The sequence below is a fragment of the Pongo abelii genome, chromosome 1 (genome assembly GCF_028885655.2).
Source record: "Pongo abelii isolate AG06213 chromosome 1, NHGRI_mPonAbe1-v2.0_pri, whole genome shotgun sequence".
Classification (NCBI taxonomy): Eukaryota; Metazoa; Chordata; class Mammalia; order Primates; family Hominidae; genus Pongo; species Pongo abelii.
Window position 1 is genome coordinate 140,233,632 of NC_071985.2, and position 13,876 is coordinate 140,247,507.

The following is a 13,876-nucleotide window of genomic DNA, read 5'->3' on the forward strand; positions in this document are numbered from 1 at the left end:
TCGTGATCCGCCCACCTCGGCCTCCCAAAGTGCTGGGATTACAGGTGTGAGCCACCGCACCCGGCCCAAAAATATGTTTTAATTACATAGGGATGATGGAATGTATGAAGTGTTTGTATGTTATGGTGGGCAAGGTTGATGATACGGATGATGGGGAAAGAATTAATTGACCTTTTTCACAGGAAGAAGTCAACAGATAAAATATTACTTTTTTTTTTTTCTGGTCATAGGCTTCATATAAGTGGTAAAAATTAAAAGTAAGGGGAAAAGGGCAATGGGGTAGACATTTATTATAGCCAAAGGAGGGTCAGGAATTCTACTTCTGTATCTGGGGATGATAGGAAAGTTCAAAAATTATTTGCAAAATTTCGTTCATATGTGCATGAATTTCTCAAAGGAGTTTGTGACCCCTAAAATGTCTAAAGAGTATAGTGTAGTGTGATGATTGTGTTTTTCAGCATGTTCTTGAAAGTGTTAGTTTTAGTTTTGATTCTTGATTTATTTTTATGTTTTCATGTATTACTTCATTATCTTGTTATATGAAAGATGACTTAGTTTGGTAAACCAAATACCATTTTTTATTTGGTTTTATATTACAATAAACCTCTTAAGTATTGCTTTGTATCTGTGCTGCCTTCTGAGTTAATTCAGCTCTTCTAGTTCATTGATTTTCTGTTTATGTCTGTTTAATTCTCTATCCCTCTGTCTTCCCCACATCTCACCTCCCTTTTTTTCCTATTTCATTTATTAAATTTTTTATTTTTGTAAGTTCCATTTGGATACTTCAAAAATTTGCATGATCTTTGTTTGTATCCTATTCCTTGCTCATTTAAAAAATTCTTTTATTGCTTTAAGCATTTTAGAAGTAGTTATATATTCTGTATTTGATAATTCCAATAGTTGAAGTGCTTGTGGGTCTAATTCTATGCTTGGCTGTCATTTATTGAGTTTTGTCTCTTGTGTGAGTTATATTTTTGAGTGGTGAGCTTATTTTCATCTGTGTCAACTTTGGTGGCTTGATTGAGCATTTTAAGAGACTTAGAGAGCAGTTATGTGAACATGAATTAGTATGGATATTTGGAAATCTGAGGCTGTGGGCCCACTTTTAGCAGGATGTAGATTATGTGTGATAAGGTTGGATCTACATTTTAGTGACTCTTCGAATGCTTGGCAAAGTACATTATTTTATAACACTTTCTGTGCTCTAAATGGGGAGGGAGTTTTTCCTTGTCTGAAGTTAGCATGATTTGGCTAATTAAGTGAATACTCATATTCAGTAGTTAGTACTCTCCTGCTTAACTAGGTATATATATTTATTTACATATATTTATAGATACTATATATATATGTAGAAATTACCCTTTATTCCACAGAGACATTTATTGAGCATCTGGTTTATGATAGACAAGATCTTTGATACTGGGGATATAGAGGTATTCAAGGCAGTCTCTCCTGTTGGAAAGTTATATAGTAGATGAAACTGAACTTTGTATATATTATTAAAGATGTGCTAGAGTATCCATATTAAAAGCTTCTGAATGCCCAGGCTTATTTGTTCATATTGTAGAATGGTTGCCTTTTAAGAAGTTAAAAATTAGGAGCTCCAGCTGAAGGAGGAGGATTAAGTAAGGAGAGCTCTGTACCATGGCTGGTACACAGCTAACTGCCAGCAGATGCACCAGTGGTGAAACACCCAGGAAGCAACTGGCTACAAAAGCTGCTTGCAAGAGTGTGCCCTCTACTGGAGGAGTGAAGAAGCCTTATCATCATGACCATAATACAATTTATTTGTCCTATCTCCTATTTGGCTATTATGAATAAAGTAGCTATGAAGGTTTTTTTTTTGTTTTTTTTGTTTTTTTTCTTTTTGAGACAGAGTTTCGCTCTTGTTGCCCAGGCTAGAGTGCAATGGTGTGATCTCGGCTCACCGCAACCTCTGCCTCCCGGGTTCAAGTGATTCTCCTGCCTCAGCCTCCCGAGTAGCTGGGATTACACATACACGCCACCACGCCCAGCTAATTTTTGTATTTTTAGTAGAGATGGGGTTTCCTCATGTTGGTCAGGCTGGTCTCGAACTCCCGACCTCAGGTGATCCGCCCGCGTCGGCCTCCCAGAGTGCTGGGATTACAAGCATGAGCCACCATGCCTGGCCAATATTTATTTATATTTTCTTAGTGTCCTTGTACCTACTCATAGCACACTATAGACAAACGGAAAGATGTTTTTTTATCAATTATTTGAAGCCTCTGTCTCCTCAAAATAAAAACAAGTCTGGTATGCCGTCTTTACTGATATTCTATACTTTTAGTTTCCTGGTTTTATTTCAAGCACTGTTAAATATTTTAATTTTGTTTTGTGGGATAATGTGATATTGTTCCAGTTACTGTAGCGGTGTAACAAACCACCATGAAACTTAATGGCTTCAAATAATCATTTTAGTATGTGCTTAGATTCTGTGGGTCAGGAATTTAGACAGAGGATTATGAAGAGGACTTATCTCTGCTTCATGTCTTTGGTCTCAGCTGGGAAGACTTAGAGTCTGGGGTTGACTCTTCAGTTAGGGCCTAGAATCAGTTGGGGGTATGTTCACATTTGTGCCTGGTTGTTGAGGCTGGAACCTCAGCTGGACTGTTAGTGAGAATGCCTGTACTCTCCATGTGGTCTCTGCGTGGGCTAGTTTGGGCTTCTTGAAAGCATGGTAGCCAGATTCCAAGAGTTAAGCTCAGTAATCACTTTTGGTGCCCACTTTTGGTTGAAGCAGTCAACCAGCTTTGGGCTCAAGGGGAGGGGATGCGGACTTCACCACTCTATGGGGAAGACGTGGGATAGGAAATGTAGCCATGTTATGGATTGGATTGTGTCCTTCAAAAAGATATGTTGAAGTCCAGCTATCACAGTACCCTAGTACCTCAGAATGTGACTTTATTTGGAAACAGGGTTGTTGTAAATGTAATTAGGGAAGATATAGTCACCGGAGGGGAGAATGTCATGTGATCATGGAGGCTGAGATCCAAGTGCTTGAAGTGCTACAACTGCAAACCAAGAAATCCTGGTCAGTACTGGCAAACCACCCAAAGCTAGGAAGAGGCAAGGGAAGATTCTCCCTACAAGTTTTAGAGGGAGAATGACCCTGCTGACAACTTGGTTTTGGACTTCTAGCCTCCAGAACTGTGAGACAGTACATTTCTGGGTTGTTGTTGTTGTTGTTTTTTGGTGAGATGGAGTCTGGCACTGTCACCCAGGCTAGAGTGCAATGGCGTGATCTCAGCTCACTGCAACCTCTGCCTTCTGGGTTCAAGCAATTCTCCTGTCTCAGCCTCTCAAGTAGCTGGGACTACAGGCACCCAACATCACGCCCGGCTAATTTTTGTATTTCTTGGTAGAGACGGAGTTTTGTCATTTTGGCCAGGCTGGTCTCAAACTCCTGATCTCAAGTGATCCACCTGCCTCGGCTTCCCAAAGTGCTGGGATTACAGGCATGAGCCACCACACCCGGCTTATTTCTGTTGTTTTGAGCCACCCAGTTTGTGGTACTTTGTAACAGCAGTACTAGGAAACTAAGATAACAATTAGTTTTCTTGCTGCATCTGCAGGGGATTGGTTCCAAGATCACTGCCCTCATACTACCATGGATGCTTAAATCCCATATATAAAATAGTGCAGTATTTGTGTATAACATACACACATCTTCCTGTATACTTTAAAATCATTTCTAGATTACTTATGATACCTAATACAATGTAAATGCTGTGTAAGTAGTTGTTATGCAGTACTGTTTTTAAAAAAATCTGTGTTATTTTTAATTGTATTATTATATTTTGAATATTTGTGATGCATTGTTGGTTCAGAACCTGCAGATGTGGAACCTGCGGACTATATAGGCTATCTTTGGGAAATATAGACTTTTACAAATGTGTCGTAAAAATTATTCTATAGCTTTTCCCCCATTACTTGTATTGGGTAATAATATATAATAATATATGGTTGTTTTACTCACTTATACTTCTTTTTTAAAAAAACTTTTTTTTTTTTTTTAACCAGAGTCTTGCTCTGTTGCCCAGGCTGGAGAGCAGTGGTATGATCACAGTTCACTGCAGCCTTGACCTCTCAGGCTCAAGTGATCCTCCCGCCTCAGCATCCCAAGTAGCTGGGATCACAGACACATGCCACCATGCCTGGCTAATTTTCTTTTTAATTTTTTGTAGAGACAGGGTCTTGCTCTGTTGCCCATGCTGATCTTGAACTGCTGGACACAAGCAGTCCTTCTGCCTTGGCCTCCCAAAGTACTGGGATTACAGGCATGAGCCACTGTGCCTCGCCCATTTACACTTTTCTATATCCAAGAGCAATTTACCAGAAGGGACTATTTTAATAGCCATCAGACTAATTTATATGTTAACATTTTTTTTGGTGAATGAGTATAATACTTCCTGTTTTTTGTTTTTTGAGATGGAGTCTAGCTCTGTTGCCCAGGCTGGAGTGCAGTGATGCAATCTTGGCTCACTGCACCCTCCGCCTCCTGGGCTCAAGTGATCCTGCCACCTCAGCCTCCCAAGTAGCTGAGACTACAGGCGTGCACCACTACCCGGCTAATTTTTGTATTTTTAGTAGAGACAGGGTTTCACTATGTTGGCCAGACTGGTCTCGAGCTCCTGACCTCAAGTGATCCACCCACCTCGGCCTCCCAAAGTGCTGGCATTTCAGGCACGACCCACTGTGCCCAGCCAGTGTAGTACTTTAAAAGTTATTTTTAGTGTGTATAGCTGCAAAGGGAATTTTGAATAGGAGATACCTTCATTGAAATGTGCTATTTAACAATCAAAATTAATCAAAAGTCATTGAGAAAGTATTGAGTACTCACTGGTAAAAAGGAAAGGCCTTAGACACATTAAATTTAACAGAGTTTAATTGAGCAAAGAACGATTCACAACTCGGACAGCCTTCAGGACCAGAACAAGTTCAGAGAACTCTGACCTGCAATGTGGTCAAGCAGCATTTATGGACAGAAAACAGAAGCGAGGTAAAGAGACAGCTCTTTTGGTTGCAGCTTGGCATTTGCTTTATTAGAACATGGGTTCAATGTTGGCTGCCTAAAGCTCGGTTGCTGTGATTGATTGAGACTCAGCTATTTATTACGTAAGTATACTGTACACCCAACTTAGGCTTTCAGTTAGTTTGCCAACTAAGTTAGGTTGCTCTTTGTTATGTAAGGACTCAAGTACATGGGCATCCTTAGGCCAAGTTTAGTTTGACACTATTCACCAATTTTGTTTTCAGGTCATCAAGAAGATTCATGAAAAGTAATGAATGGTCTGTCTTTGACCTACAGGAATATATATGAAATAATGTTTTTGTTTTATTTTTCAGACAAGCTCTCATTCTGTTGCCCAGGCTAGAGTGCAGTGGCATAATCATGGCTCACTGCAGCTTTATACTCCTGGGCTCAAGTGATCCTCCACCTCAGCCTCACAAGTGCCTCTACTACAGGTCTGTGCCACCACACCCAGCTAATTTTTTTTTTTGTAGATATGAGGTCTTATTATGTTGCCCAGGCTGGTCTTGAATTCTTGATCTCAAGTGATCCTCCTGCCTCTGCCTCCCAAAGTGTTGGGATTATAGGCCTGAGCCACCATACCTGGCCTATTTTTCTTTCTTAAGGTACTGAGAGGCAGTAGTACATCTAATGGTTTATAATATAACAACGTAAGCATAATATGGCACATATAGCACTGTGGAGATGAGGTGATAATGTATCTGCAAGTACTCAGTGAATATGATCATTATTAATGAATGTCACAATATTTAATATAAACGACAAGTACCATAGAAGTGAAGAGAAACATGACACAGAGCACACAAACACCTTAAAGAATGAGTACTGTTGGCAACTGAGCAGCATTTATCGGAATTTGTTTTGCAGTAAAGAGTGAAAAAGGCTGGGTGCGGTGGCCCACGCCTATAATCCCAGCACTTTTGGAGGCTGAGGCAGGTGGATCGCTTGAGCCCCAGGAGTTTGAGACCAGCCTGGGCAACATGGTGAAACCCTGTCTCTACCAAAAAAAAAAAAAAAATTAGCCTGGCATGGTAGTTGTGTGCCTGTGGTCCCAGCTACTTGGGAGGCTGAGGTGGGAGGATTGCTTGAGCTTGGGAGGTTGAGACTGCAGTAAGCCATGATTGCACCACTGCACTCCAGCCTGGGTGACAAGACCCCCTCTCAAAAAAAAGAGAGAAAAATGATTCCTGACTAGTCAAGTTTGGAAAGTAAATTCCTCTACCTTCTACTTTTGACAGTGCGTAATAATGTCTGAGAATTTCTGTAATAAAAAAAATTTTACTTAAGGACTTTAGCTTTTAATAATGTGATTCACTACATAGTTTGGAAAAACTCTTCCTCTATAAAGCACCTCAAAATGCAAACATCCTTTTAAATGCAAAGTTGTATTTTCAAGAATGTAAGAGAAATGCCCCTTCTCCAAAAACAGAGCCAGTCTAGAAACCACCAGATTGTCTTCAAGTCTGCCGTCCTCTGTGTGTGTGTGTGTGTGTGTGTGTGTGTGTGTGTGTGTAGATATTTTACTTATTTACTTTTGACTAATATAAAGATATTTGGCATAACTATATTAATTTCAGACAAAGCAAACTTGAGAAGAAGGAGAATTATCAGGGATAAAGACAGGCATTACATAATGATAAACGGGTCCGTTCTCCCAGTAGACAAAATAGTCTGTGAGGCAAAAACCAATAGCAATGTAAGGAGTAATAGACAAATTCACTATTATAGTTGGATGCCTCAACACCTCTCAGTAATTTATAGTGTAGCAGACAGAAAATCAGTTAGGCTATAGCTGAATAGCACCATTTATCAACTGGATTTAATTGATATATATAGACTGCTTCATCCAACAACAGCAAAAAACACATTTTTCTCAAACTCATATGGAACATTCGCCAAGATTAACCACATTCTGGGACATAAAACACATCTTAACTTGTATTCTCAGACCACGGTGGAATTAAGTTAGAGATCACTAACAATTATCTATACAACTTGTGTTGTATAGTTAGAAAGATATTTGGAAAATCTGAAAATACTTGGGAATTAAAAAACACACTTCTAAGTAACACATGAGTTGAAGTCTCAAGACAAAGTAAAAATATTTTGAACTAAAGGAAAATGAAAAGCAGCAAAAGCAGTGCTGCTTTTCATTTTACAACAGTGTACAGTGTTGTAAACAAACAGTGTTTACAACAGTACCTGGCGTGATTTAAATGCTGAAAAAGTGTTTGCTGATATATTCCCCTCCTCTTTGAAACTTTGTTTCCAAACCTCTATGGCACCATACTGTGGGAGTTGCATGGAATCTACCTAGAGTTTAGGTGGCGTGGAAGGCTGGTCAAAATTTCACATCAGAGCCCCCACCATACCACGTGGAAATTGTTATACTGGCTTTCAGTACTAAGTCTAAGACTGCCATACAGTTAACAAAGATACTAAAGGGAGTGATAGGGATACTATTTTAGATACTTTTCCATATAACTATAAGAAATACAGGAATAATGACAGGGTAAGGGACTACCTTTAATTATAGCAGTCTCCATGCTTTGCATAGTGACTTAACAGAATACTCAGTAAATATTATTTGATTTTATACATACATGTATACAGACACACACATATACACATATGTATATCTGACATAGTAAAAGTGAGCCCAATAAAAAATAAAACCAAAATCTTGACCTGTGTGTTTTTGGTCCACTCATCTCAAGGAAGGAACATGAGATGCCTGGTTGGCAGTCCCTCATAATGGCCAGCTTTGTGAGAATCAAAGAGTGTAAGAAAATTGTCAAGAGACAAGAAACCAGAAAAGAAAAGAAAAAGCGGAGATAAAAATGAGTGTAACACAGATTAGAGGGGTGGGGATAAACAGCAGGTACTTTGGAGAAGCTAATAAGAGATGGAAAATAAAGCAGTTTTGCATTGTGGTGTGGTGGTGGAAAAGTCTCTTAGTCCTCAATAGCCCTTGAAAGTATTTGAGCTTCTGTGTTAAAAGCTGCTTGTCTCTGGTTCCTGTACTTTTTGAAGGAAGATTGTAAAATGATAATAGATAGTGAATTGTTTATATAAGCAAGCTGTATGTACACTAATGGTAACTATATTTTAAAATCATCTCGTGTTCATTCAGTAAACAGATATGAAAAAGTATTAGGAAATATTCTCTGGCTCTAAGGAAGGGTAAAAAGATAGAACTGCAAAATGATTGGTGAGTCTTTGTGACATCTGTATATAGCTGAAGTCCTGACATTATGAAATGTGTACTGCTGCACTGCCCTTTTTTTTTTTTAATGGTAACTTGACTTTTGACATTTAAAGATCTGTTGGGTTTTTGACTCTCAGTGATGGCACAGGTACCCATACTCATAGTTCCTCTTTAGCCACAATGGTACCCTTTACCCAGAGGGGAATATTGTACTCTAGAAATGTGATTCAGTTTCACAGTATGATTCAGGAAGTAATTAACCATAGCCATGGCCTTTTCTCCCTCGTGATTTTTGATCTAAAATCAGAATCTTTAAAAATAGATCTATTTTAGGGAAGTTAAGAGCATCCTTTTAATAAAATATAAAGTGATATAATCATGTCTGTTTCTCATGGGAGATTGTATTCAACTATTGTAATAGTATATAATGCTTTTACTACACTTAAAAAATTGAGATATAATTTATATATCATAAATTTGCCCCTTTTAAAGTGTATAATTCAGTGGCATTTATTATATTCACAAGGTTGTGCAACCTTCACTGCTGACCAATCCCAGATTATTTTCATCACCCCATAAAGAAATCCTGTACCCATTAGTAGTCATTTTCCATCCCTTTTCCCAGGCCCTGGAAATTACTAATCTACTTCTGGATTTGCCTGTTCGGGACTTTTATGTAAATGGAATCATACAATATGTGGCTTTTTGTGTGTGATTACTAAGCCTTTTTAATGATGGTTTTAGCATTTTCAAAGTGTGTTCACTTTTTTTCTTTTTTTTGAGACGGAGTTTCGCTTTTGTCGCTCAGGCTGGAGTGCACTGGCGTGATCTTGGTGCACTGTAACCTCTGCCTCTCGGGTTCAAGTAATTCTCCTGCCTCAGACTCCTGAGTAGCTGGGATTACAGGCGCCCGCCACCATGCCCAGCTAATTTTTGTATTTTTAGTAGACATGGGGTTTTGCCACGTTGGCCAAGCTGGTCTCGAACTCCTGACCTCAGGTGATCCGCCCGCCCTGGCCTCCCAAAGTGTTGGGATTACAGGTGTGAGCCACCGCACCCGGCCAGTATGTTCACTTTTTAAAATAAATGCATAACACCTCTATGAGATAGACAGGAACTTTGTGACATATTTGCATTGTCAGATTTATTTATATTTATTTATATGACCTCAATTTACCCTAGGTTGAGGAAAAGAGATTCAAAGGTGGCAGGGTGGAAGTCTGGAAAAGTAAAATTAAAGGAAAAATAGTACATGATGATATATGAAAAAATAATTTAGCCCTGTGGGGTTTCTAGATTCTATGAATATTAAACTTTATTAAATTGCAACTGCAATTAAATACTGTAACTATATTTAAGAACTTAAAATTTGAAGTTGAGTCTTTAGTAGTTATAGGCTGAGTTCCATTTCAGTGAGGTCTAAAGCATGTCAGAATTGTGCTCTTGATTATGCCAAACTCTTTAAATCAAAGCCCGTTGCTACAGTGTGCAGAAGGGGTATGATATAAATTTCTTTTAATAAAGCAATTAATAGGTGTCTTTTGCTTTTGCAGCAATTAACTTACTGAGTAGGGGAGTTTAATATAATGAAAATGTAAAGCATTAATTCTTGAAAATTGTAAATATATTTGAAATTAATATATTGGTAAAGCGTACCATTTTTCTATAAATTTTATACATTAGTTTTTCTTCCATTTTTCTGTAAATTTTATACATTAGGTTTTCTCTTTTTAAATATTAGAGTGTGCTTTGGGGATGCAAATTTGTACCGTTTTCACAATTGAGTTTATAGTTGTTATCCTAAGATCAATAGGATAACAAATCACACAGTAGGCTGTCTTGGTGCCTACTATGGCTTCTGTCATTTCGTGGCACAAATAAAGTTTTGGCTAAATTATTATTTGGTTGCTATATGGCCTTTTGCCCTGATGAGCTGTTTTCATCTATGAGTTGATGGGAAGGACTTCTTTTGCCTGGAAGCAGCCATAAATGATCGCCTCCTGCTTCTCTTTTTTAGGTCTCTTATGCCATTCAGCTTTTCTTTCTTGGGATTCTTCTCTCAACGGTAACAGCCCACTGATCCTTTCCGTAATATCATTTCTAAAGGAAGTAAGTTCTAAAAGGGGAAAATTATTGGCAAATGAAAAGAAAATGAGAGGTATCTTGAGTTTAATAAAACTCTTGCCCCTATTCAGCACTTGTAATGGAATCTTTGTCCTTTTAGATGCTCCATCCTCAGGTTAAGTGGCTTAACTATGTCCTTAGAATTGCTTTTCCATTTTATCCTTTCCGTACATGGAATTTTCCTGCTAAATTGAAGTGGAGGAAGTGGAGACAGAGAAAGAGCCATGTATATATTGAGGGCAGGAGGAAATGCTTGGGTAACCAAGGAGGAGAGTAGTACCCACTACCAGGATCTGGACAGGATTTTTTTGTGTGTGTACATATGTTCGTATGGATTGCCATATATAAACCAGTGTTACCTTTGAACAGTATGTACATTTTCTTTTTCAGCTGAATTTGTTGTATACATATCTGCTTAGGAGGTTGGCATGGTTTATAACAAATATGTGAGCATATGTATAATTCATTGAATCTTAGAAAAGAGAGGGATCTTAAAGGCTTTTTTCTTCCTGGTTAGCCACCTAAAACAGAAGCTTGCCCTTAACCAACTCTTGACATTTGGCTTTTGCAATTGCCACATTAATGTAGCTATTGGTAGGGAATGTACTGCTCTTTCCTAGGCATCCTATTCTATTTCTGAATAAGCCAACTATTAGAAATTCTACCTTGAACACCTCTCATTCTATTAACCCAGCCATTTACCATAATTTTGTTCCTGTGGTGCTAGTCCCTCTTCTGTAACAACACTCTTTAGTGGTTTGACGAGAGATCGATCAAGGGCCTCACTACATTTTATTTATGCTAAATACACCCAGTTTTTGTTGAATTGTTAGTCATGTTACAGGATTTCCCTGATCATCTAATGGACATGTTTTAATTCCTTGACTTGCATATGTTTTTGACTAAAACCCCAAGAAAGAATACATTTTACATCCTCACTCAATACACCCATATACATACATACATGTAGGATGTATTTTTAAAATAACAAAAATTTCATTAGGCAGCATATCTTTAATTTGATATTTTTGCTCTTTTTCATTTTTGAAACATGCTGGTTGATTTTTGTCACTTCCTGATGGGTCTCAGTTTGGAACACTGTTCTGATTTGTTCATGCTGCAGAACTGAAATAAACAGTTTGCAAAAGCTGGGTATTAGGGTATTGTTGCTAAAACAGGTTTTACCTTTAATTCCTCAAAGAGAATATTCTGATGATGATTATTAGGTAAATCCTAACAGAATTATTAAGTTCTCGGTAATGAATACAGTGAACTAAAGTATATGCAACTTTTATTTTTGTCCTTAGGTGGCGACAGACAAAGTTGCAGAAAAGCTGAGCTCTACTCTCTCATGGGTGAAGAACACAGTATCGCATACAGTCAGTCAGATGGCCAGTCAGGTGGCAAGTCCATCTGCTTCATTACATACCACATCCTCATCTACCACACTATCGACACCAGCCCTTTCACCATCTTCCCCTTCACAGTTGAGTCCAGACGACTTAGAACTCCTGGCTAAACTGGAAGAACAGAATAGGTGAGTGAGGTTGCTTGGCTTTTTTCTCTCCAATTATCATACAAATCCAGCCATTCATATTTATTTACACTAGAATTTTTTTTTTTTCTATTTTTTGGTTTCTTATTTATCAAAGTTACTTACAGAAGTGTTCGTCTTTTTTTGGGGGAGATTGGTCTTAAAAGAGACTAACATTTTCTTCTGGCTCAAATAGCTTTAGAGATTTGTTTTCTTAATATAGCAAATTCCCTAAATCCTTCTTGAATTTTATCAATTTTTTAAAAAGTAAATGAAACTATCACTTTGTAATTTTAAACTCTCTGAACAGTCTCCTTTGGTAAAAGCATAAAATAATTTAATCCATTATAGATATCTGATTTGTGGTTCAGAGTGGGAAGTCTTTTCATAAATTATTCATAGAAAGCAAAATATCCTTTTCTCCTAATGGTATTAAATAGAATACTTTTCTGCTCTGCTAGGAATGCATATTCCGGACTCTGTGTGTTTCCTTACCATGTTATTGTCAGAAGCTCTTTAGGGCATCATCTCTTTATATATTTATTTATATTTATAAAATATATATTATAATAGATTATATTATAATAATATATAATATATAAAATATATTATAATAGATTATATTATAATATATATAAAATATATAATATACTTTATAATATGTTGTATATAACATATTATAATATAATATATGTTATATAATATATGATATATATGATATATAATATATATTATTTATATATAATATATAATATTATATATAGTATATACATATGGAAGAGTACCCTTTTGTGCTCAGTCAAGCTATATAATGCTACTGGCTTAAAATCATAACAAAAGTAACTTTTAACAGGTTTTTTGATGTATCGTTGTAATCAACTATGCATACTTAAACTGTACAGTTTGATACATTCTGACATATGTATACACCTGTGAGATTGTCACCAAAATCAAGAAAATGAACATCTCCATTATCCCTGTCGCTGTCCCCAGGCAGCCACTGTAGTTTGCATTTTCCAGAATTTTGTAGAAATGGAATCATACAGTATGTAGTTTTTTTGGTATGGATTATTTCACTCAGCATAATTTTGAAAGTCATGTTATAGCACATATCAATAGTTGATTCCTTTTTATAGTATTCCATCATGTGGAAAATCATAGTTTATTCACTCACCTGTTGCTATTAAATGCCATAAACATTTGTGTTTAAGCCTTTGCATGGATGTATGCTTTCATTTCTCTTGGAATGGAATGATCGGATCATATGGTAGGTATATGTTTAACTGCCAAACTGTTTTTCAAAGGGCCTGTACTTTTTGATATCCCACCAGCAGTGTATGAAATTACCAGTTCTTCTACATCCTTGCCAACACTTGGTATGATCAGTCTTTTTAGTTTAAGCCATTTTATTAGGTATTAGTATCTCTGGTTTTAATTTGCATTTCTCTATTGGTTTTGAGCATCTTTTTATGTGTTTGTCATCTGTATATATTCTTTGATTTTTTAAAAAAAATTTGATTATTTGCTTTCTTATTACTGTGTTTTAAGAGTTCTTTATATGTTTGGGGTAAAAGTCTTGTATCAAGCACATGACTTTCAAATTCTTCCCCCAGCTGGCAGCTTACCATTCTCTTAAAAGTGTCTTTCAAAAAGCAGAAGTTTTATCTTATTTTATTTATTTTTGAACATTCCAAGTTCACTCCTTTAAGTAAATCTAAAGCCACTATACATGTCCATGACAAGTAGAATAGAAAAGAGACAAAGGATAAATAGAAATAGTTTCTGTTGGAGGTGGAGCTTGCAGTGAGCGGAGATCATGCCACTGCACTCCAGCCTGGGTGACAGAGTGAGACTCCGTCTCAAAAAAAAAAGAAAAAGAAATAGTTTCTGTTCTGCTTATAGTAGTATTTTTCTGGGTGTCAATAGAAAACATCAGTCAAGAGCATTTATCTGAATT

General features: G+C 37.0%; 1 protein-coding gene across 17 annotated transcripts in view; it reads left to right on the forward strand.

The window, feature by feature from the left end:
- Window positions 1–13,876, forward strand: part of EVI5 (ecotropic viral integration site 5) — a 277,149-nt gene that overhangs the window by 35,158 nt on the left and 228,115 nt on the right. For 3 of the 17 annotated variants that reach the window (XM_054531073.2, XM_054531078.2, XM_054531097.2), the window contains exons 1-2: window positions 10,168–10,370; window positions 11,693–11,922. The exons of 1 other annotated variant lie outside the window; for it this stretch is intronic. In XM_054531073.2, the coding sequence (XP_054387048.1) occupies window positions 10,251–10,370; window positions 11,693–11,922 (350 nt within the window). In that variant the 5' untranslated portion in view covers window positions 10,168–10,250. Of the gene's footprint in view, window positions 1–5,369; window positions 5,488–10,163; window positions 10,371–11,692; window positions 11,923–13,876 lie in introns of those variants that run through there. 13 more of the 17 variants (XM_054531104.2, XM_054531065.2, XM_054531099.2 and 10 more) reach the window with 10 other exon arrangements.